The sequence below is a fragment of the Hoplias malabaricus genome, chromosome 15, assembly GCF_029633855.1.
Source record: "Hoplias malabaricus isolate fHopMal1 chromosome 15, fHopMal1.hap1, whole genome shotgun sequence".
Lineage (NCBI taxonomy): Eukaryota > Metazoa > Chordata > Actinopteri > Characiformes > Erythrinidae > Hoplias > Hoplias malabaricus.
In genome coordinates this window covers 30608750-30636729 of record NC_089814.1, presented here as the reverse complement: position 1 = coordinate 30636729, position 27980 = coordinate 30608750, and the positions used below count along the sequence as shown (strand labels likewise).

General features: G+C 39.2%; 1 protein-coding gene across 4 annotated transcripts; it reads left to right on the top strand.

Moving 5' to 3' along the window:
* The first annotated feature begins 25 nt into the window (after window positions 1–25).
* rbm27 (RNA binding motif protein 27) lies at window positions 26–26052 on the top strand. 4 transcript variants are annotated; one of them, XM_066645258.1, is made up of 21 exons: window positions 26–217; window positions 3594–3712; window positions 5338–5468; window positions 5571–5650; window positions 6360–6562; window positions 6737–7030; window positions 9416–9640; window positions 11367–11543; window positions 12135–12281; window positions 12445–12583; window positions 13252–13405; window positions 14241–14438; window positions 16178–16300; window positions 16393–16518; window positions 16623–16697; window positions 16844–17011; window positions 17578–17637; window positions 20118–20315; window positions 21350–21433; window positions 21580–21699; window positions 23944–26052. In XM_066645258.1, the coding sequence occupies exons 1-21, from the start codon at window positions 159–161 to the stop codon at window positions 24034–24036; spliced, it is 2973 nt and encodes a 990-aa protein (XP_066501355.1). In that variant the 5' UTR covers window positions 26–158; the 3' UTR covers window positions 24037–26052. The 4 variants fall into 4 exon arrangements, with proteins under 4 accessions (XP_066501355.1, XP_066501353.1, XP_066501354.1 ...); XM_066645256.1 differs by having other exon boundaries at window positions 12135–12290; XM_066645257.1 differs by having other exon boundaries at window positions 5338–5474.
* The last annotated feature ends 1928 nt before the right edge of the window (window positions 26053–27980 follow it).

The following is a 27980-nucleotide window of genomic DNA, read 5'->3' as shown; positions in this document are numbered from 1 at the left end:
GTGTGTTTGAACCGTAGTCTTGGGTTTGAACGGGTAGCCATTCGTCAGTGATTAAGAGCAGGCCCGCGCTGTATTAACGCTATTTCTGTGTACGATGATAGCAAGGATCGCGCTGAAGGATCTCCAGGTTTATTGAGTGTTGCTGAGAGCCCGGCGCCATGATCATAGACAATGTGGAGGCTCTGAAGTCGTGGCTGGCTAAACTCCTAGAGCCCATGTAAGTCTGCCCCGGGAATGACATCTTTAACCAGATAACGTTGGTTAGCTCACATTAGCCAGCTGGCCTGCTAACAGCCCGCGGGCCGGTTTTGCACCTCCACACACATTTAGCAGTTTATTATCACGCTGTGACTATCGTCTCCTTTTAGGCGAGGTTACTGGGTCTCGTTCAAGCATTTCGACATTCCAGCACGACATTATTTCTACACTTTTAATCTGCAGCTCGAAGCTAGCTAGAGCTAAGCGAGGAACTATGCTACTGATACTCAGGCTGAATCACAAATACCTCCATACTACCTAACTAGTTCACTAAGTAGGCAATACAATTTACGGCGTCTATATCCAAATAATTCGCTTCATCCTAAATACAAAGTCAGTTATAGCCAGTCCTAAACTGCCGAACACCCTTTTACAAATATTTGGCTGCGACAAACACCGTTTATTGCCCAATGTCTGTGCACTACCTAGGGCAGAGGGAGCCGTTAAAGACGCAGCCCCGAATAAGCAGCGTGATTGGTCTCTTGCTAGGCCAAGAGAGGGCCAGAAAAGTTATTTAGGATATGATGGTTTTGGGACGTTTATTCGAAGTGCTAAGGGTCCGGGGTCTTACATTTTAAAGTTAGATAGTCGTTATGCTCAGTACTGCGGGTAAAACAAGCTGTGGATTGCCCTGTTGCTGCACTCCGTTTATTTGAGGTGAATTTCAGTTGGATCCCTCCTCTCTATGTAGTGCACAACGTAGGCCTTTTAAAGATAAATCCTGCACCCTAACAGTGCATCCTATTCTAGTTAGTCATTTGGGATTCAGCCACTTGTGTACAACTCCCCTGCATATATTAGCAGGTGGTGCTGGTTCAGGGAGATCAAACTTGGGGAACAACTTGCACTTTTCTCAATTTCAAAGTCACTGTTGATCCTAATTTAAAGTTGTTTTAACACCAATTCAAGGGATGTAGGTGATCCCTGTGATATATCACAATATTAATGTGAAAGCTGAAAAGGCTGTGATCAAAATTAAGGAACACTTTGGAATATTTGGCAACTATTGGTGTTAATCTGTCAACAGCCCGAGAATGTCCTTAATTATCGGACAGCAATTGTAATGATTTTGAACAATGGCAAGCTTCTCCGAGGTGATCAGAGCAGTGTAACAGCAGGTTATGATTAAGCCCACTGTGTTGAGGCTTTCATCCATTGCAGGAGAAGTTGGGTCATTCCAAAAGAGCATTAAAACTTTACACTAATTCATTCAAGTCTCCACAAAATGCAGGTTATCCACGTAAAACAAAAGCCCTAGAGACTAGGGCCATACCGAGACACGATAGGGAATTAGTTCCAAACTGCAGCTGCAATTGCCAGCCAATCCAGACCTGAATGATCAAGGCCCTGTGGGCCATACGCTGTGTCACTATGGTGTGATGAATGCTAATCTTAATCAGAACCTCCTTCCCTTACAAATATTTTCCAATCTGCCAGCAGTTTTTGTGCAAGACAACGTCCCCTTTTGACACGGTTGCAAAGGTAAAGCACTTGCTTGAGGCTGTTAAATTTGGTGTAATGCAATAGCCAGCCCAGAGACCTGATCTAAACACGAATGAGTCTCTGGAAGACCATTGGTGGAGTGAGAGTTATGGCTAAGAATCCCACAGCAGTTACCAAACTGTGGAAGAGACTGCAAGAAGTGTGGAATAAAATCACACCAGGGCCATGTGAGAGATTTATGATGTTCTGAAGTCATTGAGCAAGAACCTCTGCACCACCTGCCAATTTCTGAAAGCTGTAACCATCTAAGTAGGCTGGACAATAATTAGAGAAAAGAGGGGGATACATTTATTTTTTAACTTTGTCTTAATTGTCATTGCAGCTCTTTTTCAAATTGAATGTTTAAATGCTTTATAATTAGGGCTGTGCCATAGCGTATCGTTCGTGATAATATTGTGGTAATTTTTAAAAGGATTAATCAATATTGTGATAATAGTGGTGTTCTAACAAGTTTACATAATGACGTTATGCATAATATGGCACGTGTACTGTACACGAGTCATTTAGGCACAGAGAAGTACAGTGGAAAGTGGCTTGGAGGTGGAGGGATTTCCTCCAAAAAAGGGGGAGTGACTTTAGCTGTATGCAGGTGGTTTGGTTAGAAAATTTCAGATGTACCATAAACCATGGTATTGTGTGTTTAAAGGCTAAATGTCTTTTAAACCTTATTCCTTGAATTAGTAAGAAATAACATGTTTTCTGACTATCAATAAACACAAGTTAGGAACTCAAATTCCACTGTATTTATTTGTTTGACACTTTCGTAGAGCTGGTGCTTAGCCTTTAACATAAAAAAAATAAAATAAATAAGCCTATAACAACAGAAAGGGGAATCACAACTAATCTGTTTAACCACCTCCAGCAGAAGCACCTGGTTGACAACAAGAATAAATCAAAAATGGCGTTAGAAGTGTTCAACAGCCAAAGAGCTCTAACTCAAGCAGATAAACTTCACTGACTCAGCATAGCAACTAATCTGTATTTGTTTTGTTATTTACTGCGGAGTCTTAAAGTTACTTTTTATACAGTTGTTTGTTTTTTATATGCACACACTAGATTTTCTGCGTTTTGTTTGGGTGGTAGATTTATTTGCTACAATATTTTACATTTCTTTAATACAAAATTGGAAACTTGATAACAGAATCTGTTGTTTACAAAACAAGAAAATGTTTACCTTTTTTTTTTTTTTTTGGTCACTTCTGAATGTTTGAAACTGTTAAATTTGTAGTAAAATATAAAACCATTTCAAATTGTTAATATATTAAATATAAAGCAAAATAATTCATATAAACATTTATTTGGTTGCAGTAATGTTCTTGAAATTAATAAAAATATTTTTCATTGTTTTGTCATATATTTGCCATATCGCCCACCTCTACTTTATATTATGCGATGGAATAATTTTTAAAGGTGCGTGAGCAGTGATATTTATGAAAATGTAGTTCAATTTTTATTTTTTTAAAATAAAGTCATGAGACTCAGGGGTTAATATTCTAGGGGTTGAGGTGCTGAGCAAAGCTTTTGAGTCAAGGAATGCTGTGGGCAATAATAAGATTCTGGTTGAACTACAGTGCACTGTGTGGGTGTAGAAGTCAAACAGTGCACTATAAAGCGAGTAGGAAGTCTTGAGATTCATCCTTGAAATTCTGGGACTGGGTGTTGAAGATGCTGAGGAAAACATTGGAGGAAATGCTCTTTGAACTTGTGTAATTTCCATGTTCACAAATATTTTACCTGAAGCGTATTCAAAGCAATACATTTTACTAGTTTATATAAACACAAGCAAATGTTATGAATATGAAAATTAAAGTTGTGTAATCTGATTTTCCTAGTTGTGATGCTGATCCTTCTGCCCTGGCAAACTACGTTGTGGCTTTGGTCAAGAAGGACAAACCAGAGAAAGAACTCAGAGCCCTGTGCGCTGACCAGTTGGACGTTTTCTTGCAGAAGGGTACGTGTATAAGTGATATTTCTGCATCTACTCAGACTATTAAGAAAACATATTGAAAGCTGTAATCAGAAGGATTGTTCAGATCACTTCTGGAGAATTTCAGCAAACTTAAATGAGGTTTTATCTCAGGAAAGCTGCATAATGCATAATTTCTAAAGAATTTGTGCATATTATCATTGCAAGTTATAAAAACTCATTGAAAATGATTTGACGTTTACGCTGAAGGATCATAATTATAATTTTTAATAAAAGTTCATTTGTAAGTATGTAATATTATTTGAGTGAACATTTTGCCTTAAGATTTTGTTTATATACCTCTCTGCCATGGATTTACTCTGTTTACCGTAAAACAGTGTTTCAGGCGTCAGGGATTTTGATTAATTGTAACGGTTTTCTGTTAATTGATGTTTAGCATGGTTTCTATCACCATCACTGCAATTTCTGTCTTAATGAGAGGAGCTCATGGTTGGTGTGGTACAGTGGTAACACCATTGGCTACCATGTGTGAGACCTGGGTTCGATTCCAGGTCTGGGCAACCAGTCTGTACTACACCAATAAGAGTCCTTGGGCAAGACTCCTAACGCTGCATTGGAATAATACCAGTCACTCTGGATAAGAGTGTCTGACGAACGCCATAAATGTAAACGTAGGAGCAACAGAGATTCCAACTCCCCCACTGCCTTCAGAACAGCTCGTTATACAGCTTTAGATCCTGAATGAGTAGCTGGAACTCCTTGTAGTGTTGTCTATTCTGTAGAACAGGGTGAATCCAGTATGTGCTTCATGGCTGCTGCCACAAGAGGAACCTATTTCTTCCTCTTCTAGCAAATTAGTGCCGTCAATGTTAACACGTTAACGTCTGCTTCATCTGTAAACTATAACACCTTCTTATTTTAAACGCCAAATAATCATTTTACCAAATTTGGTCAACTTCCTCTCAAAATTCACTGGCTTTACAGAGCCTAGTGATGTCATCAGTGATTAGTAGTTTTATTTTGCTTGTGTTTGATGTCAATCATTTTTTTATTGATTGACACCACTATAAATAACACGTCAGACTTGGTGTGAAGGTTCCGAAACTAAATAAAAAAATAAAAAAATAATTGGAATAGGTGTGAACTCAAAAAATGGTTAGTTTCTTTAGCCTCCGGATTTATATATTAAACATGTTACTGGTTCTGTAAGCTTTTGTGATCTGCTATGAATAAGACGAGCTGTTCTGCTGACTCCTTGATGCTTATTTGATTGGTCTGCTGCTATGAACACTGAGCTGTGATTGGTCAGCCCGATTTTAAAGCAGTCAACGTCATTTAACACATTCAAGTACAGTGCAGAAAATAGAACAGGCTCTAACTGAAAACTTGATGCAGCCTATGTTAATATAATTAATATAAGCGTTCATTTTCAAAATTTTACTTTTATATGTAAGAATGGAGCACCTAATGTGCCATTACTCTGAAATTATGAATCAAATCACTGCCTTTCTCTGAGATTACATCTAAATGATTTACTTGGAGAATAAAAATAACTGGCTTTCACATAGAAAATGGTTGTCTACATCTTAAAGGCATGAGTTGAGTATTGTGATGCTGAAATTGAACTTTTGTGCACCTTACAACCACAGAGACCTCAGGGTTTGTGGACAAACTCTTTGAATGTCTAACCACCAAAAACTACTTGGGAAACCCACCTGCTAAAGAAGTTCCTAAAGAGGAGACAAAATTTCCAGCTCCAAAACCTGACGAGAAGGAAGAGGTAAAGGTCTGCTCTTTGCTCTTTCTTTGTTCTTGAGTCATCTTTAAGATTTATAGGCTATTTTCTGTTATGATGTGAAAGTAACGACAGTTTCATTTTCAGGCCGGTCATGTTGAGGATGACAGGGAAAGCCGAAGGAGGAGAAGTCCACTGAGGAATCGTCCTGATTTCAATGAATCAAGGTAAGCAACATCATGCAATATTCAAAGGTTCAAAGTAAACCCCTATTCAGGATTAGTTTTACCTGTGGACGTCGGGGTTGAGTAATTATTACCTGAGTATATCAGTAGTTTTAATCCAGTCCAAACAGACCATTTCAGTTATTTTTCCGGAGTGCGCCCTCGCGTTTCAGGAAAGATTCCTGATCCTTTTACCTATTGTAAAACGAGCAGTAAAATCAACCCCAGGTCATATTAATCCTGTCTGAATTTCAATGTGGGGTAATATCACATCATATCCTGGAGAAAATGAGTTTTTGGCAGGTTTTCTCGAGAACGGAGGAGCTGAAGGAGGCGTTTATATGGTTTAAGTAAAAGCTCAGTGGCTGAACGACGCCCCACACTCAAATCGACCACAAAACGACCTGTAGATATGTTTTGTTCACACTAGTAGCCTCCATACGTGTTATGAACGTGTCGTTACCATTAAACGGTTTATAATAACGGTTATAATAGGTGCCAATCCTGTCTGAACTTGGCTTAAGCTTTGTTTCTATCCAAGCTGCATTTTTAAATGTACTTTAAGTATGCCTACCGTTTTCAGTGGTAAATGTTAGTCTTTGGCTGATTTTGATGAATGTTTCAGTATTAAATTAAAAACAAGAGTGTGAGTGATCAGCCTTTGATATTACATGATGTTTTTATTTTGTTCTCATTACATGCATTACCTCAGGAGTCGGGACGAGCGGCGGCGAGATGACCGCAAACGGAGGGAGCCTGAACGCCATGGGAAAGGCAGCGAGTCCTACCGGGAGAGGCATGAGCGCAGGGGCGTGAGCTCTAGGGGACGCAGCTACAGCCGCAGCCGGAGTAGGAGTCGCAGTCGCAGCAGCAGTCGTGGCAGGAGCAGAGACAGAGAGCACGGACAAAGACGAGGTAAGAGCCCCTTAACAGCTGTGTTCTGCCCTGCATGCGTGGATTTATTTAAGGTCAGGGTCACTTGAGGAAAAGAAAAGGGTACTTACATATGATAGTAAACCATTTCAGGAAAGTAGGAAAGCAAGAAGGTGGGTCTTCACTCTTCTCTTAAACACTGTTTCTCATCCATAGAACACAGATCCAAGTTTGAGCAAGAGCGAAAGGACCTGGAGCCATACACTCCCTCTCCTGTTCCCTTGGGAAACCCTCACCACCAGCAGAAGCAACACCCCGCCCCCCTGCTTCCTCTGCCCAACCCCCCACCACAGTTCCCCCCTTCGGGGAGCCCTGGGGTCCCCTGCGCGGTAACAGCAGTGGCACCAGCTCACCTTCCTGACAGCACCACAGAAAGCTGGTCCACTTACTACTCTAAACACAGCGAAGGCAAGAGCAACATCCTCAAACACCGCTGCAGAGACTACGACGGTAAGAACCTGAATCATGAGTGTGTATTGTTAGTTATATATGTGTAACTGGTAGGATGGTTTAGATGCTAGAAGTGGTTGTGTGCACTTGATCATAAGTTAAGCCAGTTTCATAGCAACATGGCATGTCTAAGACATCTGAATGGATCAGAATATAGTTCCATCTTTCTTTTTATATTGGTTTGGATCCTGTCTCTTGTCTGTCACGTTTGTTCTCTGGGGTGTCTTTTGTTAAGGTGGAATGTGGATTCCACTTTTTAATAAGAATGTCACCTACTTTAAAATACCAATCTCCTGCACTGCAGCTAAGCAGCATGGCTTCTCTCACAGTCTCACTCGCAAGGCTGAATACGGGTGGAGCGTGGCCTTTATTTCAATGAATGCAGGAGGCACGGTTTGAATTCAGTGTAAATTCCAAGGAAGATTACTGCTCTATTTACACGTGCTCAATCTGTCATTACCTGGATTTTTGTACTAGGGGTTTGGCAGGATAAAATCCTGGTAATATTCGGTACAAAGGATTTGGACATTTGTCTGGAAAAGTCAGTGCTTGTTTGAAAAAGGCATTAACAGGACTGTTGCAGTAACTGCAACATCGCACTATTGACCAGCGAACCGCAGGGAGAGGCTAGCAACGGCCAGAACCGCAATGTGTACATTTTCCCATTTTGTTTTTGCAAGTTTTTCTTGTTTTATAAACATGAATTATAAATGTTTAAAAAAAATCATTAAAAATTAGGGTTAAGTGTAATTTCACCCAAATGTTTCCTTCTGAACAGCTGCTGCTGAATGGCTGAGTGTCCCTTTTCATTTTATAAAATGGAAACAATGGCTGCAAAGGCTTTCACCCAAATGAAAAGGGAGAATCGTCCAGTTTAGACAATACAATATGTAAAATCTGTGTCAGAATGGTTGCTGTGAAAAAGGGGGAAATACATCAAATATTATTAACATGCATCCAGCTAATGTTGTGGAGCATCCCTAGGCTTTAAGTGTATTAATTAAGTTTAAATAAGCAGCTTTGGTGTGTCTAAATCAGAAAACAATGAGTGATAGTAATGTGTGAATATAATTTGTAAAGACATGTCGTAATATGTAAACCTATCACAGTGGGCTGTTTATCTAGACTTAGTATCCAAAATTCTTTTCCACAGTTAATTTATGATTTAGGGAACATTCATACTAAATTAAAAACTACAATTATTCATGATTAATCACAAGAACTGATACCATTTAAAAGCAAATTATTGACTTATACCATTTAGGTATCTTATATTTTATCTGTGCCAAACAAAAGTTGATGAGTTTTCCCCTTTGAATCTCGGTTGCTCTTAGTACTACTTCCTCACTATCAAGCCATGGTCGCCTCGGCCTTCTCACTTAGTGGTAGGCCCCGAAAAACTGTGAAACATCTTTGTGACGATGCAGGAAAAACACTAGACCAATAAAACCTCTTTAAATTATCCAAAACAAATGAACATTTTAATGTTTTGAAGATTATAACTTATCTTTCTGATATTCAGACATGAGGACATTTCTGAAACACATTGAAGAAACTGATATCACTTATTTTGCCCCGGAAGCTAATCTACCTGGCACCTCTAATGACCGTTACTAATGACTTTTGTGCAACTGTCTTTCCAGTGAATTCTCCACAGGGCTATTTTTCAGTCTGTTTCTGTCTCTGAGGAGCTTCTAGAAAGGGGTAGTGTGTATATTTACCCTTCAGTCTCTCTGGAGCTTGGGTATTTTTCACACTGGTGGGAGATGACTGAGGTTGTCTGTAGAGACCGGGGGGGGTGTGTTGTCTAACTAGAGCACCTAATGATCTCCTAAATGTCTAGCAATTAAGCTGCATAAGTAGCTTGAAGGTTTATTGTGTTGTTTATAGATGACAGAGACCACATTCCACTTGCAGAGCTCTATATTTAAGATATAGATTTTATTGAAGTGGCCAAATCTAGTTTCTGTGTACTTCTGTCCAGGACATGGTTTTTTCTGCTCTATTGAAACAGTTTCAGTTGCATTTCACTTTTTGTTGTACCTTGTATGGCCAGGTGTTGGACAAATAAAATTGAGCTTGAATTTAATGAGCTGCTACATTGGGTAAATTGTGTTGAAAGAGGGAAAGTAAACCCAGGAAATGGGATTCTAGCACCACTGCTGTAGAGGTGCAAAACATTTTTGTTTTATTCACATTTTTTGTTTACATTTTAATTGAATATATATATTTCTTTAAATCTACAAAAAGTAGATAAAGCACAGGTTTAACATATTTTGAGCATTTCTGAACATTTTTAATAGATTTTTAAGGAGGGGTTTTATTTTTAGTGACTGTTATTCTTTCTTTATTTGAATCTTTTATTTTTATTTTTTCTCCCACCAGAGAAAGGATTCTGCGTGAGGGGTGACCTCTGTCCGTTCGACCATGGCAACGACCCTCTGATTGTGGACGACGTCGCCCTACCCACCATGATCCCTTTTCCACCTCCTGGAATGCCCCCTCCTGCCCGCATGCCCCTTCCCCCTATGACGGAGCCTCCTCCAATCATGCCTATGCCCTTCCCTCCCCACGGTCAACCTCCACCTCCGGGCATCCTCCCCATACCTGGTGAGTACCTCGTTGCGTTTGTTGCTCATTCTGTGGATACAGTCAGTATTCCTAAATTCCATCCCAAATGATAGTATAGTGATAGTGCTTTCCTGTCAAAACGTGTAACTTGATGTTCAAGAACATCTCAAGTTGCATCCTCAAGTGGTATTCAGGTTCTGAAACAGAGCAATGTTCTTAGTACTTCTGTTTTTCAATTCTCACTGAAGTAGTCCAATTTGAGCTGAATGTATGAAATGAGTTAACAGTCCTAAAGATTCGAGCCGTAACGTTAGCTCAGATGGTGCTTCAGTCCACATCCAGGGACCGTTCTTCCATTCAACATCTGACTCATGAGATCCTCCTACATTGGCCCCTTGGTTTTTTCTGAAAACCCATAAACAAACCACAGCAGCAGTATCTAATTTTTATCACACCTTATAAAAAACATTGGCTATGAGCTGTTCACATGAATTAGTGCTACCTAATTTCTATACGTAGCATGGGTCTTGGAGCCGAATTAAATTAAATGGATGACTTATCGCCAATAAGGCAAAGTGCTCTTCACTTTAAGGTTGATCCCTGAGACCTAAACCTCACATTTCTTTGAGAACTCTCTTTAAAGTGTCACATTTTAAATTATTTTATTTGAATAATTCCATAGTACACAGCTCCAGGGACCTAGAGGTTATGGGGTTCAGTGAAGACTTTGCTGTGTTCTCTCTGTGTCCGTGTGGGTTTCCTCCGGGTTTTCTTCCACAGTCCAAAAACACACGTTGGTAGGTGGATTGGCAACTCAAGTGTCCGTAAGTGTGTGTCACCCTGTTAAGGACTGCAGCCCCAGCAGGGTGTATTCCTGCCTTGCACCCAATGATTCTGGGTAAGCTCCGGACCCACCACGACCCTAAACTGGATAAACCTACAGCCACGGAATGAATGAGTAATTCTGCAGTTTCCAGGAGCAATTTTAAACAAATCACAAGCTTGTGTTTTTTTTATTTTTCTCACCCCCCCCTTGAAGTGTTTAGGCTGTAATTTGGTCCCTTTATTCTTGTGATATAAATAAATGACGTACAAAATTAAATAACTAAATCCCACATTATCCAAGGGCTAAACAATACGTCCAAATACATCAAAGCATACTTCTAATGAGTGAGTGCAGGTAGTTATTTAGCTATTAATTAAAAAAAAACTGCCTACTGGATGGCACTCTTGAGCTATGTATGAGGAAAAAATGACGTAACGACGCAAAATAAAGTTGGTTAAAAGGTTTAAAATAGGGTTGCAGTACCAAATCGATACATTTGATAACAATTATTATTAAAAATCAAAGGAAAATACAGCTAGAGCAGTGCAGCCATGATTTAGAGACTCCAAATACGAGCACAATGATGAAGAATGGTCATTTAAACCACGTTACTTGACAATATGCCTTTCTGTGTATACTCTGGATATCGTCACGAACCCGGACCCACTCTCTGTCTCAGTATAAAAAGACAAGAAATGTTCCATTTAGAATAGGTTTGTGTGTTGTGTGTAGGTCTTTATTATGGTGTGTTGTTCTTTTAATATGACACTGCTGTATCTATTTGTCTGTCACATTAATGAAATTGCTATGAACAGCATGTCATAGTCTGTTTTTCAGTACTGGCCTGTCATTTGTAGGTTTGAAAAGCTGACTGCAGGCTTAACGTTCTGTCAATTTGCTGTTTTGAAGCACTGAGTTTTGACGTTCTGTCCCATGTAGGACTTCCTCTAATCCCAGCCAGTGGGATAGAACCCTCACCCCATGCAAGGACAAGCAACTCTTCTCCTCTGGCCCCGCCTGGAGTGGGACCCCCTCCTCCTCTTCCTCCTCCTCCTCCTCCTACTTCCTCTGCTGCTTCTTCCACCCCTCTCCATCCTCAGTATACATTATCTGAATGTAAGCCACTGCTCCTATCTTTTGCTGCACTCTGCAGTGGTACCTTTTTCAGCTTTGAGAGCTTAACACAATGCATGTTTAAAATTGTTTTTTTTTTTCCCGCTTGGCTTTTATGTTGTTGAACGATTAAAGCAGATTGACAGATGACAGTTTGAATAGTTAAGCACTTAAACTGCAATAGCCAGCCAGTTTGAAATACTTGGAGATGCTCTACTCATCATAGTTGAGTTGTGATCACGTGGAGTTTATTTACTGAGACGTTAATGAAGCCGGTTCAATGGGGGATTAATGGTTTCTTTGCTCAAAAAAAGTACTAAAAAGTGTGTGACTGTTTCTTGCTATTTTATATAAGTGTAATGAAAAATGTTCACCAGAGGGTGGTGCTCTTGTCCTGTTGAAATGATTTAAAACATGGCTCTTTTGAGTGGCATTTTATTAGAACATGTGCGTTTTCTCAGATTATATTTTCCTGGTTGAAATACATGTAAAAGTTTGCACAGTTGATAACTGAAAGTGTATTATTTATCTACATTCATTGGTTTAAAGGACTCCAGATTGACTTATTTCCTTGTTTTTCTTTTGCCTCATCAGACAATTATGATCCAGAGGCGTATAACCCGGAGTCTCCAGGCCTCACGGGCCCAGGCAGAATGCAGTATCGTCAGTTCATCCCCCGAATCCAGACCCAGAGATCGAACCTCATCGGCCTCACCTCAGGGGAGGGACAGACTTCCCGAGGTATCACATGTACTGTACTGCCTTTTATATGTCTTACCAATGAATAGTTTTTGTATTAATTTTACGTAATGTTTACATGACTATGAACAGGAATGAAAAGTCGTTTTCTGGTTCTTGAATTCATCGTATACAGCCGAGTGTTCATTTTTGTCTGTTTGTTTAGCTGCAAATATAGTGATTCAGACGGAACCTTTGACAAGCGCTCCGAACAACGAGGCCAGATTCGGCATGGAGCTGGAGAACAGGAAGAGACCTCTGGGTTCTGCTGATGGTCCTCAAGCCAAAAAGCCCTGGATGGACAAGTGAGTATATGCATGAAATTGGTCTTTCTTTTTCGTATCCTCACTCTGCACTGCACTGATGTTGTGGTGTGTGTGTGTGTGTGTTGCCCTGGTACGAGTGGATCAGACACAGCAGTGCTGCTTAGTTTTTAAACCCTGTGTCCATTCACTGTCCACTCTGTTAGACACACACACCTCTGTGGTCCACATTAAAAATGTAAACTCACGAACAGTAGCTCATCTGTTGCTGCACCTTCATCAGTGGACATGGGATGGTCCACTGGTTGGTGGACTATTCTCAGTCCAACAGTGAGGGGTCACTCCAAACTTATCAGTGCTAGCACACTAGCACAACACCACATCATCAGTGTCACTGCAGTGCTGAGAACGATCCGCCACCACCCAAAGGCTAGCAATGCATGCAGAGCAATGGCTGGACTACAGTCTGTAATTGTAGAACTACAAAGTGCGCCTGTGTGGTCAGTGGAGCTGAGAGAATGGCTCTTGAGTGTAGAAACATGGAGGTAGTCATAATGTTTGGTTTATCACTGTGGAAATCTGGTCAACGTCCTGTTGCTTTCCTGTCTGGTTTTACAGAACGTATTGCTGACATTAAATGGCATATACCTGTGTTGGATTTCTGGTGGAGTACGCATTTGATCTAACCAGAGAACTTTTGTCCTCCCTAGGCAAAATTTCAACAGCCAGCACAAGTCGACGTTCCCTAAGAAAAACTACTACGTCAACACTAAGCTTGAAGTCCGCAAAATCCCCCGAGACCTCAACAACATAACCAAACTGAACGAGCATTTCAGCAAGTTTGGCACGATAGTGAATATTCAGGTAAAAAAAAAATTATTTTCCTCCATAAAGGAGATGCTTAAATATTTTATATATAAACAAAAGTGTTCTTTAGGGCAGTGGCACAAGTTTTTAATTAAAATCTACTCTTTGAGTTTACATTAACCTTTGTCCATCATTGCTAATCTGTCGTCTTATAAAGAAAAAAATATACAAGCATTACCACCATTGTAATATATGTATACAATCACAATATTACCAATGGATTTATAACATTTGTTAGTATTTAATTTCCAGTGTTTTAAAAATGAAGTTTTGATTGTGATTGGGGCGGCACGGTGGTGCAGCAGGTAGTGTCGCAGTCACACAGCTCCAGGGACCTGGAGATTGTGGGTTCAAGTCCTACTACTTTGTGAGGAGTTTGTGTTCTCCCTGTGTCTGTGTGGGTTTCCTCCCACAGTCCAAAAACACATGTTGGTAGGTGGATTGGCGACTCAAAAGTGTCCATAGATGTGAATGTGAGAGTGTGTGTCGCCCTGTGAAGGACTGGGTGTGTTCCTGCCTTGCACCCAATGATTCAGGGTAGGCTCCTGACCCACCGCTATAGAATTGGAATATTTTCTTACTCTAAACCAGTCTTATGACATTTGTTGTGAAAGTTTTACACACATTTTACCTTGGTGACAATGCCAGTGTGCTTTTATACAATGCTTGATGATGCCCAGCACACAATATTATTGCTACTTCTATTTCAAAGTAAAGATAAATTGTAAAAACCAAAGCATTGCAGAAACGTCCCACTTTACAACACGACTGTATTGTAGATGTTCTGTGTTTATGAATGAGCCTGTTGAATGAGTTTACTCTGTTGTACCAGGTGGTTTTTGGGGGCGACCCAGAGGCAGCTCTGATCCAGTACACAACCAATGAGGAGGCGCGGCGGGCCATTTCCAGCACTGAGGCAGTGCTCAACAACCGCTTCATTAGAGTGTACTGGCACAGAGAGGCCACAGCACCAGCCCAGGAACAGGGCCAGAGCACCAGCCTCGGACAACAGCACACTACGTCCCACAAGGTCAGGATATGATGGGAAGGGAGGGGTATATAATTTTATAATCTGTCTGTTGTTTTTAAATGAGGATGTTGCAAAGAAGCAAGTACCATGGATGTTTTGGGAAATGTGGTTTTAGATATGTTTAAGACATATATATTTACTTAAGTTTGATTTTTAGTATTTTTGTTTAGATCAAGCCAACTTCATATTTCATTTCTAGGGTTGTTCTCCATTTTTCTGTTAGATTTGAAAATGACAGTTCAATATCCAGAGTAACATACAGAGTTTAGAAGTTGCTGAGGTATTTCAGGGTTTCATAAATTTATGGGAATTTTTAAATGACTAAAACAGCTAAATTTCAATGCCAATATTAATTAATTATTCACGATAGCCCCAGGAATATGCTGTTATCATATAGACTTTGGCCCATGCCCCTTCCACACATGCACTGTGATCCAGGAATGTTCCGGAGTTTACCAGGAGGAGTAAACTCAATGAACTCGACGACCCGCAACATTCGTCCCTGACATTATCCAGACTTTACCTGGAATCTTTACTAGGGTGCTACCAGGATAAAGTCAGTCGGCACACACTTGAGAACGAAGCATGATATATTCCAGAGTTCCTCCTGTACGCACTGCACAGGTGCTGCACTAAACCTAAAGCACTTTTTACACTTCCCACCACGTGAGCGCACCTGACGTAGAAGATCTCCCAATGTGGGCTGCATGTGTGAAAGACCTCTACGGGACTCCATGCCGAATCTGGCCTCGTTGTTCGGAGCGCTTGTCAAAGGTTCCGTCTGAATCACTATATTTGCAGCTAAACAAACAGACAAAAATGAACATTCCTCAACTCGGCTGTATACGATGAATTCAAGAACCAGAAAACGACTTTTCATTCCTGTTCAAAGTCAATACCTCAGCCTTTTCCTTTGAGGTTCCCGTTCCTGTAATTATGTGATTTAAGCATGTATAATGGAGCACTGAGCCACTGCCAGACACCAAGAGCATCGTTCATATCTCAAATGCAGAAGGCAGCACACAGCCCACGCTATCTTCATGGTGTATAGGACATGCATATACTTCACCATTTCATATTTTATTGACAACCTAAAAGCCTGTCCCATAAGAAGTCAAAAGAGTGAAGACTGAAGATGTGTTCAGAGGAGACATGGAAATAATTGTCGCAGTAGTTTTTCTTGCCCTTTGGTATTTTATTAGGCTTGCTTAACAAATATGTTTATAAGATGGAGCCGTTAACATCTGCGACAGCAGCAAGGACTGTTTTGTTACAGTTCATTGGCCCTCATCTGACAATATTCACGTATATAAAAAATTTAATTCTGTCAAAATTATGATGACAGGGCAGAAGAAAATGGAGGTGAAAAATCTATGGTAGATTAGTTCCTACAAGCCACATGTTCAGAGAGAATCTGTAGCAGAGGTGCCTAAACGTTAAATCTACCAGTTTTTACGAATACCTGCTGATTTACTCCTCCAAATACAGAGTGATACACACAAATATATCTGTATTAATTAAATACAGAGCCTGTGTGGCAGCAGGAAGCAGCAAGCTGCTGTAGAACTTCATAAATGTAATGATGAATGATGATTGGCTGATGGGTCTGCATCATATAATTAATCATAGCCTCAAACAACACCTCAATCCACCACTGTTCTTGCGTCCTCATTGGGACTCCATGGAGACCCGAGGTTAAGAACCTCTGCTCTTAACGCTGTGCTTTTCTTTATCTTCAGGTCATTAATAAGCCACACACACCAGGATCTTACGTGCTAAATAAGACCAAACCTCCAAACCTTTCTGGAACGGGACCTGCAGGCAGTCTCGAAACCCTGAATCCCAGTGCAGAGTCCTCAACGGTAAGGAGCTTTTGTGCTTTTGACTGAGGAAACAACATCAAAAATATCTTTGCTTCTTTTTTTAAAAATAATATTTATTTCTCTGTTTTTAGCCTGTTCCACCTGCCGCAAGCATTCAAAAAGGCTCGTATTCACGGACTGTACTAAAGCCTCCACTCAAGGCACAGGGGAAGCCAGTCAAAGCTTTTGAAGCTCAGGAGGTTCTGAAGAAGAAACAGGTGATCTATTTTGTCCTCTTGGGCTTTGCAGATAAGCAGCAATGATAAAACCTTGTATGTTGTTAACACTTGATTAAATTTTCCAAAATCCGGTCCCCATTTAGGAAGCTTTGAAGTTGCAGCAAGATATGAGAAAAAAGAAACAAGAGATGCTCGAAAAACAGATAGAGTGTCAGAAGGTAAGATGGAATGTTAAATGGGTATTGATTGTTTTATGTTCGCTACATAATGTGAAAAGACTTGTTAATGCATCGAGCATGTTATCTGCATTAAATTCACATTTGTATCAGGGTCCAAGTATCTTAACAGTAATTGGCACTCGCAGGTGTTGATAGCCCGTTTGGAGAAGAACCGAGGTATGAAGACAGAAGAAAGGGCCAACATCATGAAGACTCTGAAAGAACTCACTGATAAGATCTCTCAACTGAAGAACGAGATCAGTCCTGCCTCCCAGTCCGCAGTCAACGTTACGCAGGCCAAGACCAAACCAGATGTAAGTACTGTGTGAAAGAGGTAGGGATGCACCAATACCTGATGTTCAAGTACCAGCCGATATGGATTCACACGTTTTGTGCCTCATAATGCCCCAGTACTAGCTGCAGGACTTGGCACACTCTTATGACGTGAATAGCTGAAAGTCGTTACGGCTCGCTCTCTCAGACTGAATCATGCCTCTCATTACATTTGAAAAGTACACTCTCTTCTGGGGTTGTGTGGGGCTCTGTCTTCCACTCAAAACAGAGTAGGTTTGGTGTTTTCTTGAGAACGGCTAAGTGTAGAGAGCTGAAAATCCGTACATAGGTAGTTGGACTACTACTGAAAAACCGGAGTCTGTGTTGTGAACTGTGTGAGTGATAAAAATTTACTTTTCATTGATACTTTAAGTGCCAGCATCTGGGAAGTGACAGGTTTACAGCCTTTATACTGTTTTATAATGACAAGTTGTTACAGATCTGTCTACCATATGTTTTTAAAGAATGGTAAATTAGATTCTTTACATTCACATTGACTGAAACAATTGTTTACATTATTTTTTTATTTTATTTTTTTAATGAGAAGCTGACTGCAGGAGAAGACACTACCGATTTGAAGAGGAGACTGGGACAGCTGCAGGTGGAGGTGAGATGTCCTCTTGCCTAAATTCTACCAGGCAAAAATATATTAAGTTAAAGGTGCACCGATTATTGAATTTTTTGGGTCGATACGATAACAAATTGTAGCAATTTGGTGTAGCCGATACTGATTTTAATAACCAATAATTGTGATCGTATGCAAAAGGAGTTCTTTTTGTCATAGGCCAAACCTTTTCTTCAGTATTTGTACATTTCTGTATTTTTAATTTTATCTTTAAGTTTATTTAGTTTAACTTCTTTATACATTATCAAAGATTTACTAGAGGTTTCTTGATGTGCACTTATTTCTGTCTTGGAGAGAGACATTATTTTCCATTGTATTTCAGTAATAAATTGAGCACAAAAGTGTTCACTGTTGTAATATTGGCTAAAGTTTGAATATCGGACAGATAATAACTCAAAAAATCCAATCAGCCAAGCATGTATTGTGCATCACTATATTAAGGGGCCCCCACTAGTACGTTCTCAAGCTTATAATTCATTTTAATATTATTGTAATCAGAAGTTTTAAACATATTTTTAAAACTATTTTGTTGTCTGCTTCCATAATTAAATATTGATTTTTATTTTTTTTTTTAATGTATTTTTATTTTTTTAACCTAAATATCTACCATCTTTTATTTCATAATGGCATCTTTACTTTGCTCAATGTTAACGTCAAATCCAGCAATACCCCTCTCACTTGAGACCGCCCCACAAACACACAAAGCTAACACACATTCTGCACTAACACAACCATCCTTCAAAACAAGCAAGAAGCCGGTGCCGGGTTGAAATTAGTTGGCGTGAAAAATGCATGCCATTACCCATCTCCTGCACATTAAACTGCAGGCACTTACCAGACCCAGAGGACAACGCCTAACGAATCCTGCCTCTACATCAACTCCTTGCACTGATGCTTTCATTACATTAAAGTTTGATCTCCTTGCTGTTGAGGAGAGAGGGAAGAACAATTAGTGGAGTGGTGAGGGAACAGAGGATTCATATTTGCAACCCTTAAGGCCAGCTATTTGCTTGCCTACTGGCTGACTTTGGTGTAGAAGGTCCAATATATTCCATTTTTATGACCAGGGCTATAAACTAGGGCCCTGTGGTTTTCACTATGAGAACACAGATTGAATCATGGAATTGACATATGAAAATGTTATATAATATTTGCTAAGCTGATTAAAGACTGCACCATACTTTTGTACCTGACAAAGTGTGCATCCATACGTCCACGTGCTCCATACATTAGCCTTCTAAGATGGGAATATAGATTTTGGGAAGACATTTAAGTTGATTCCTGGACCAATGACAAAACTGTGATTAACTTATTTATTTTTATTTTTATATAATATATTGTTACATATTTCATGGCTTTACAAGATGGATAGATGGCTCACTTTATTAATCCCAAAAGGGAAATCAACAGTAACAGCAGCGCAGTAAATGATATACAAGAATTATTGTTATTATAGTAGTAAAAGTACTACCACAAGAACTCAACAAAACCAAAATTGTAAAATAAATGAATTAATTAAACATATAAAAATAAAATGGAACTAAAAGATGAGTTCTAATTTTTCATTTATTCTCTTAGTATTGAGATGCACCAATTACTAAAAATATAAATGAGTTCTTACTGAAAATTTGTTTCTTTACTGCGAAGCCAGTATAACCTTGTGGACCACCACATTCCTGCTACATACAACAGCAAACAGAATGTAAATGATTTATTGTTCACATTTTCTTAGCTTTACAAACTTTAAAGTGACGAGACAAGTGCCATTTTTGTATTTGTAGTCAAGGATGCAGATGGAAAACTGCTATGAGTCTTAAAATGAAAGGAAATACAACTGAAACAAATAAGAAATGCTTAATTTCTTAAAACATTAATCTTAAGTATTTAAAGGATTTTATAGGACCCTAAGTAACTGCTGGAGAAACACACTTGTCTAGATGTGTGTTTTCAGAACTGTAATGCTCTATTGGTTTAATTAGTATTTCTGTTGACTGACTATGAAGTGATTCTACTACTAAACACGTATAAATCCATACAAATCTGTTATTAGAGAATGTTTAAGTATTACAGTACTATTTAAAAATTGCTCCCATGAAATAGCGTGTTTAGGTCTGTTTTGGACAGGTGTGTGTAGTTATTCAGTGCTGTCAGCTTTTATTTACAAGTTTCATATTTGCATGATTAGATTTTTGGCAGATTGTTTATCACATTTACAATACTCTTACTACGCTGGTAAAATTCACAAACCTTGTGTAATCTGCTGCATTTATGTATGTATATGTACACATACCGGTTTTCCCACAAACATTCTCCTTATCAAAGCTTACAAAGTGGTATGTGACATGCTTTATGATAACTGTACAGTATTTCATGTGTATTCATATAAGATATAATACAATTATATCCTAATCATTATTTCCATATTTAGACTAATGTAATCACCACTTGCTTCTCTCTCCCAGGCCAAGCGATTAGGGCTCTTACCCCCTGGTCGAGCCAAACCCACTCTCGCTCAGAACCGGGGCAGAGGCAGGGGCAGAGGGCGGAGTGTTAGGGGCCGAGGAATGGGCAACCACATGGTGGTGGACCACCGGCCTAGAGCCCTTGCCATTCTGGGTGTCACACAGGAGGAGAAAGAGGAGCTCATGCCTCACTTTGTGGTAAGAATTTAAAAGTGTCAGGCACCCATTGCCAAATGCTCTATTCTGTATATGGCCAAAGGTCTGTAGAAAATGGTCCAAATGAAAGCTATGTATATGCAAGGTGTGTCGCTTTAAAAAGTAGCTGAATTCGCTCATTATAAATGGTTTGATAGGCAGTGGAAATGACTTCACACTTGTGCATGTTCCATTTAAAGGTTCAGACAAATCATGCCCCATGTTTTCCTTGTTAACTTGTTCCCGGTTAGCAGTTAGCGATACCGGTTGATAACAGCACATTTCTTACATTTGTTTTGTAGCATTTAAACGTCATGGAAACAGGATTCAGACAGTGCTGTGTTTAAGGCTGATATTATTAAACAACACCAATGGATAAAGGCCTAATAAATACTAAATAAAAATACTGCAGGCAGCCATCTTGGATTCTGATCTTGGGATTAGTGAGGCTCATCTGACTTTGAGAAGGAAATCTAAGTTGTGTTCCAGTTGAAATTTCCTCCTTGGAAACTCTGAAAATCTAACATCCAAGTTCAGATGGAACGTTGCATAAATCACCTGGGTGTTGTTCTTGAGAACATTCTTCAGAAGAACACCATTCTTTATGTCCTTGCTGTTGAGAAATATCTATTCAGATTTTAATCTGAATTTTGTATCTTTTTAAGTATCTGAATTTTTTTTTTTAAAGATTTGAATTATATTTGAGTACTTTTTATGTGCCATTTGAGAAACACAAAAATTGTATACGTTTTTATAAATTCAGATCTTATCAAATATAAGAATCTAGGCCTGGTTTCTCAGAAGTAAACTTCCACAGAGATATTGATTGCAGTGTTTAACCGCACAAATCTGACTTTTACCATCATTTGCACAACATTTCTGTTAAATGTTAAAGTTGTCACCCAAAAACAGGCGAAATCTCTTGCATATAAAGCCACAAAACCACACAGCACTATTTCTGATCGTTGATTTAGAGCCTGAGAAGCATTGACTCCCTCAGAGAAATGTAAATTCACGTGCAGTCTTTTCTTTCACAGAAATTTGGGGAAATTGAAGAGCTTCGTGACCAAGATGCCAACAGTGTTGTGATGACGTTTAAGACTCGAAGTGAAGCAGAGAATGTAATCTCACTTACTTTTTATCTTCAAGTTCCTACATAGATTAATCTAAACTATGCTAAAGTTATCTAGATTTGAAAGCGTTGGTTTATTTTTGCAACTAAATGTTTGTTGCTTGGGACACTGCATTCTGCATGTCTTTTTTTCAGGCTGCAAACCAAGGGGCAAAATTCAAAGGTAGAATTCTTCAGATATCATGGTACAAACCCAAAACCTCATCCATCTCCACTGAACCAGAAGAAGAGGAGTCAAAGGAAGAAGTTAGTGCAGTAAGTTATATTTACTCTTTATATTTACCACAATTTCCAAGTGACAGAATCCACCAAATCTCAGGCAGGGATTTTTTTTTAATCCGAAATCTGTCATTTTCTTCAATAATTCAAATAATAGAAATGAGTAAAGAAAGACATCTTGACACACATTGACTCACAATCAGCCAGATAATCTTGACTCAACACAGATTCTGATGAAATCCTAAGTTACAAAAGAGAAGGGCACAGTTGGTTGAAAATGAATAGTATAGCTCCTAGCATAGTGTCAATGTGTCAGTGTCTTTTTATGGGGTAATCTCACACTGCATTAAAGGAGCAGGAATATTGACACCAAGTTTAAAATCAGAACTATAATACAGTTTCAAAACAGTGGAGAGAGCTATCTGCCTCCTCCCCAGCCATGAAGCTCGAGCAGGTCGCCAGGTTGAGGAAATCTGAATGAACAAGTAAGAGATGAATTTAAGAACTTGGGCCGTAATAGCTAAGAATGTGCCATAATCAACATATTTACACAAACGTGTTCAGCATTTCACTAAAACATCTAAATAAAAAAAAACATGTGGCCACTGTTTCCCTGCCTTTACAAGCCTTTAATGTCCAACTTGTAAAAACACAAAAACCTACTTTTCTTTCATTCGAATAAATGTAAGATTAAGAGTTAAAAGTGAGACTGAGTAAAAACAATAGGTAAATCTGCATAGTAAATAAAATAAAATTAACCTGAGCTTGCATTTTAATGTTTCAAGGCCTTTTAGGAGCTCTTCAAATCCTGCTATTGTTTTCAAGTTAGATTGTAAACATCAATAGTGGATGACAGCCTAATAACAACAACAGAAACCATCATCAGCAATGAATTTTATTCTATTGTGTAAAATTAAATTTAAAGTATAATTTGTGTGTTTGTGACATAATTAGAATTTAAAATTCAATCAATCAATCAATCTCCTGCCTTTTATATTTTAATACCTGTGTAGTATTAAAAATTACAATTTTATTCTAAATAAATAAATATACATTTTTCTCGCTTGTCATTTGCAAACTGGCAAATTATATTTGTCATTGTATTTGTTATGGGTGTTCTAACAGGGAAAACAGCTGCAAAAGTATGTGCATCGATTTGTTATGGTCTTGGGGATAATATTGGATCTGAAAGTATATGAGCTTTTGGTTTAGATTATTTAAAAATTGTGATTTTGATATAAATTAAAATATTTTATTTATATATTTAAATTTGTGATTTTTGGCGGCATGGTGGTGCATCAGGTAGTGTCGCAGTCACACGGCTGCAGGGACCTGGAGGTTGTGGGTTTGAGTCCCGCTCCGGGTGACTGTGAGGAGTGTGGTGTGTTCTCCCTGTGTCTGTGTGGCTTTCCTCCGGGTGACTTGTCTGTGAGGAGTGTGGTGTGTTCTCCCTGTGTCTGCATGAGTTTCCTCCGGGTGACTTGTCTGTGAGGAGTGTGGTGTGTTCTCCCTGTGTCTGCATGGGTTTCCTCTGGGTGACTGTCTGTGAGGAGTGTGGTGTGTTCTCTCTCTGTCTGCGTGGGTTTCCTCTGGGTGACTGTCTGTGAGGAGTGTGGTGTGTTCTCCCTGTGTCTGCGTGGGTTTCCTCCGGGTGACTGTCTGTGAGGAGTGTGGTGTGTTCTCCCTGTGTCTGCGTGGGTTTCCTCCGGGTGACTGTCTGTGAGGAGTGTGGTGTGTTCTCCCTGTGTCTGTGTGGGTTTCCTCCGGGTGACTGTCTGTGAGGAGTGTGGTGTGTTCTCTCTGTGTCTGCGTGGGTTTCCTCCGGGTGACTGTCTGTGAGGAGTGTGGTGTGTTCTCCCTGTGTCTGTGTGGGTTTTCTCCGGGTGCTCCGGTTTCCTCCCACTGTCCAAAAACGTTGGTAGGTGGGTTGGCGAGTCAAGTGTCTGTAGGTGTGAATGTGTGTGTTGCCCTGTGGAGGACTGGCGCCCCCTCCAGGGTGTGTTCCTGCCTTGCACCCAATGATTTCATGTAGGCCCCTGCTTACAGATAATGAATGCATTTGTAATTTTAATACTGCACAACAGCTAACCATAAAGTGACAGAGAGAATGTGTGAATTAGAAAAACACGTAATAGAATCTGGATTAGCTGATAGCAGCTGACTGGAGGCTCATTTAAGTTGAATTTACAGAGCTTTAAAAACAACCAGTAATACCTTTTTATAATTAGTTGAAGTTGATTGAAGTGTTTGATGTGATGAGTTGTGGTCATGTGTTCACAGGAGCCAGTTAGCCCTTACTTGCTGCCAGAGGAGGAAGAGGATGACGACGACGATGAAGATGATGAATATGAGAGTCGCTCTTGGAGACGATGAAAGAGTTCAACATACATTTTTTTTGGTTTTGTTTCCTTGTGTAAAAGGACTGTCTTTTTTTTAAGAAGTTAATTTAAGTCAGTTTGATAGACAAAAAAATCACTTTGTTTTCTAAACTAGTTTCCAGTATTTTTAGATGTAGAAAGAGGAAAGAGATTAGAGTGTGTGTGTGTTTGTGTGCGTGCGTGCGCCACACTTTCTGTGAAGGTCAGTTTTGATGAATGCGAGGTATCTGAAGGGGCTAACCTCTGTGAAACCTCTTCATGCTATAGGAACCTCTCTCACTTTTGCTGAGATTGAACTCAAACCTATGTATTGTGTTTCACTGTGTTTGACCAGCTCAGTAACTCACATTTGTGACTACTGTGAATATTTTTGGAATCTGCCTGCTTTAAAAATAACAACAACAAACAGCCCCCACCACTGGATATCAGTTAATTTAAACGACCGTTCATAAACATAACTTGTTTATAGATGGCGCCATATATTTGACACTGTACACAGCTTTTTCGTTTAGAAAAAGTGTTGACACAAAGCTCTTAATGCATTTCTAATGTTCGCCATCAACCTTCAGAATTCCAACCCCGATTTTCTGGTGCCACCTTCTGTAAATATGGTCCCAGTGGTGTGCGTCAAACTGCATTCCTCTCACTCTGTGTTGCATCATCCAAAACCAAAGAGCGCTTTGGATGGGGAAAAAAAAAAAAAAAATCATTAAGATACCATCATTTGTCACGAACAGATGTGTTTTGAATGTGTACGTTTGGTTTATACTTTATTTTCCTTTTTTTTTTTTTGCCTTACTCTATCAGCATACGGCTGACTTTTTACAAGATTTCTGACTTTTTTCCCTCCTTTTTTGTAAATTTTGTAAATGGTTGTAGTAATGACTGACCAATTAATTATTTTTAGCCATTAGGATGAATGTTAGATTAACGTTAAGAGAAATCCATTTACTAGAGTGCTTCGGAAATCTGCTCATTTTCGAAGCAGATTTGGAAAAGCACATCACGTCTTATTTGTGAAACACCTCCCATTCGATTTAACCACAGCTTCATGGCTTTTTTGGGTTGACAGTGTATTTTTTCCTAAACTCATTTTCAGATTCCAGTAACCCATCTCTTAACAGGTTTCAAGTACTTCATTTTAAAGGAGTAGCATAAAAAAAAAAAAAAACTTCAAGAGCTTGTATTGACATGCTCTGATGTTTTAAGAGCAAACTGTGTGTAAGCCTGATAAATATATATATACATATTTTATTATTGTCCCTATATACATAATTTAAAACAATTAACCTGTTTCTGTAAGAGAAAGCAATGTAATTCTTACATTTTCCCCCTTGTAACTACTGTTGATGTAACATTTATTTACAGCAGATATACTGTATGCCCTGCCTTGTGCCCGCACAATATGTACTTTTTTTTCCCCCTCCTTTCCTTTCCATGTTTCCTTAAAGCACTTCAATTCAAAGTGTTACAACCCACATAGAGGGAGTTTGTTTAGCTCAGAAAGTGAATAAGTTGCTGTGGTGTAGAACATCTGAGTAGCAGTCGTGATTTCAGTTGTGTGCGTCTTGAGGATGATTCAAGAAATTTCAGTACGGAAAGGATCTCCGTTTATTTTCTTCCTTTTTGGGGGTGGGGCGGGAGTGTAAGAAGAAAACCCATACTGTCTACGCTACTCTACCACAGTAGTTCAATACATTTAGTGTAAGATGGATTTTGACTTTATTACTGTTTATATATATATATTTGAGGCTCTCTGGATGTATTTTTCAGTTTTGTTTGTAAAATGGATTTCTAACACTTGCCACTCGCATGTTTGCTTATCAATAAAGGCAAAGGAATGGAGATAAAGGAACAACTACAACAAAAAAAAGAAGAAAAAAGTAAAGCAAGAACACAAGTAAAATTTTAATTGGCCAAAAAAAACCAAACAAAAAACAGATTGAAAAAAAAGAAAAAGTCAAACCAAACAATAAAAACAAATTTGAAGGAGAAAAAAAAAGAAAAATTAATGTTCCGTTCCAAGAGTTACCTTCTGAAAATGTTGTGCTGTGTGTTTTTTTATTATTATTATTAAATATGGGGTGGGGAAGGGGTCATTTACCTGATAAAAACGTCTGTGAGACGTTTAACGTGAAAAATACTAACGGTTTAGAAGGGGAAAAAAAGGGTGACTTTTACACTTGCTCACAAACAAAGTCCTTCAATCTCCGAAATCCGTATTTGCTTAATCGTGGAGGATCAGAGAACGAACTGCAGTCATTATGTTGTGCCAAAATGCCATATCTTTACGTTTCACGATGTAAATTTACTGAAAATGACGCTAAGGGATCGTCGGCAAATTGCGGATCCTCTTTTAAAACGTAAACAGGAGCGACTCAAAACTTGATTTACAACTAACAGAAAGCAAAAATCAACAACCTCTCAGTTTTAACGTGTTTTGTTTTAAAAGCGCAATCTGTAATATGACCACAATTTTTGTAGTCAAACCTTTTGTTCCACCTAACGTGTCCGTTAACGAGTCTTAAATTCTCTGTTCCACCTTAAGGGCTGAAGTCAATGTTATCGCTTTTGAAACTTTTTGAAGCAACTGATTTCCACTTTATCCATTTAAGACCCACAAACCAGTTGTATTATTCAACATTTATTCACAATTTTCGCATTCATTCATTTAGTACCACTTTAAATGTAGGGTGAACAGATCTGAGATGGTGAAAAAGAGGACACGTCTCCGGGGGTGGACGACTACTGACGTGCAGGCTGAAGGTTATCGACCAATAACGGTAGCTCTACAGTCAGACCGTCCAATCAGAAGATTTTAGGCTACTTCACCACGCCCCCTTCTCACTCAAGCGAACCAAACGGAGTAGGGGAGGGCGGGACTAGTTTGTGAATGAAACGCTTCTCGAAGTTCTATGTAAGCTCTAGAAAAACAACATCCCGGACGTTTGTGAAATTCCGCCCGGACACTTATTTAAGTCTAAAAAAGAGTCCGGGTAAAAGAGGACGTCTGGTCACCCTAGTTAATGGGCGTAGTATTTGTTTTGTTCTCTAGCCTCAAATTAAATACTCATTTCCACCTTAAACAGCTATGCGAAACTGGCTAAAGCTAGCCCTAAGTTGTATGAACAAAACTCGTTTTGAATTTTTAACATTTTAACCATTTAAAACACGCAACTAAGAAAACACAGTCCTGACCCTTTCAAATGGTCACAATGCCTCACTTTTTTAATATAAGGCGTTTACTCCTTTTTAGGGATCTGTACTAGCTAGCATATATTTTTTCAGAAAATATTTGCTGTTACCAGTTCAGGAGAAAATTAGCCAGCTCTGGCTTTGTTCTGTAGCATTGCTTGTAAACTGCCTCCAATTTTCTAACACAAAGCCAATATTTCCACTCATTTTACTCTGTCTCTGGTCATGGAGATATTTAAAAGGGGAACGGGGCTTTTTGGGTCTGGTAAAATATAACATTAACTATGTTCACTTGGTCATTTCATGGCTGCGAGACAGTGTTTGTAAACCTGGCCACACGGTGGACTGTAACATGATTGGACAGAGGGCGGGACTTAGGAGGGCGGGATCACAGGAGCTCCGCTCAGGACTGGGCACTTCTCAATGAGAATATACTGCTTCAGCAATACTGTAAGAGGCAGCAGTGCTTTAGCTTTGACTTGTTCCTTAATCTATGATCACACTCCCTGGACATTTTATGACTAAGTACAGTAAATATCCTACAGATTGCTCCTTTAAATAATGTAGACATTGTAAATATAGCTATATGTAGTGCATTTATAGGAAATATCCTTAATAGCAAGGAGACGGCGGACCACTGTTGATCCACTGAGGGCAAAGCTGGAGGTTCACTAGTGTTTTGCACAGCGTTTTCTGGGCAGACCACTACTGATTAAATTATTTTAGCACTTTTCCATTCACAGT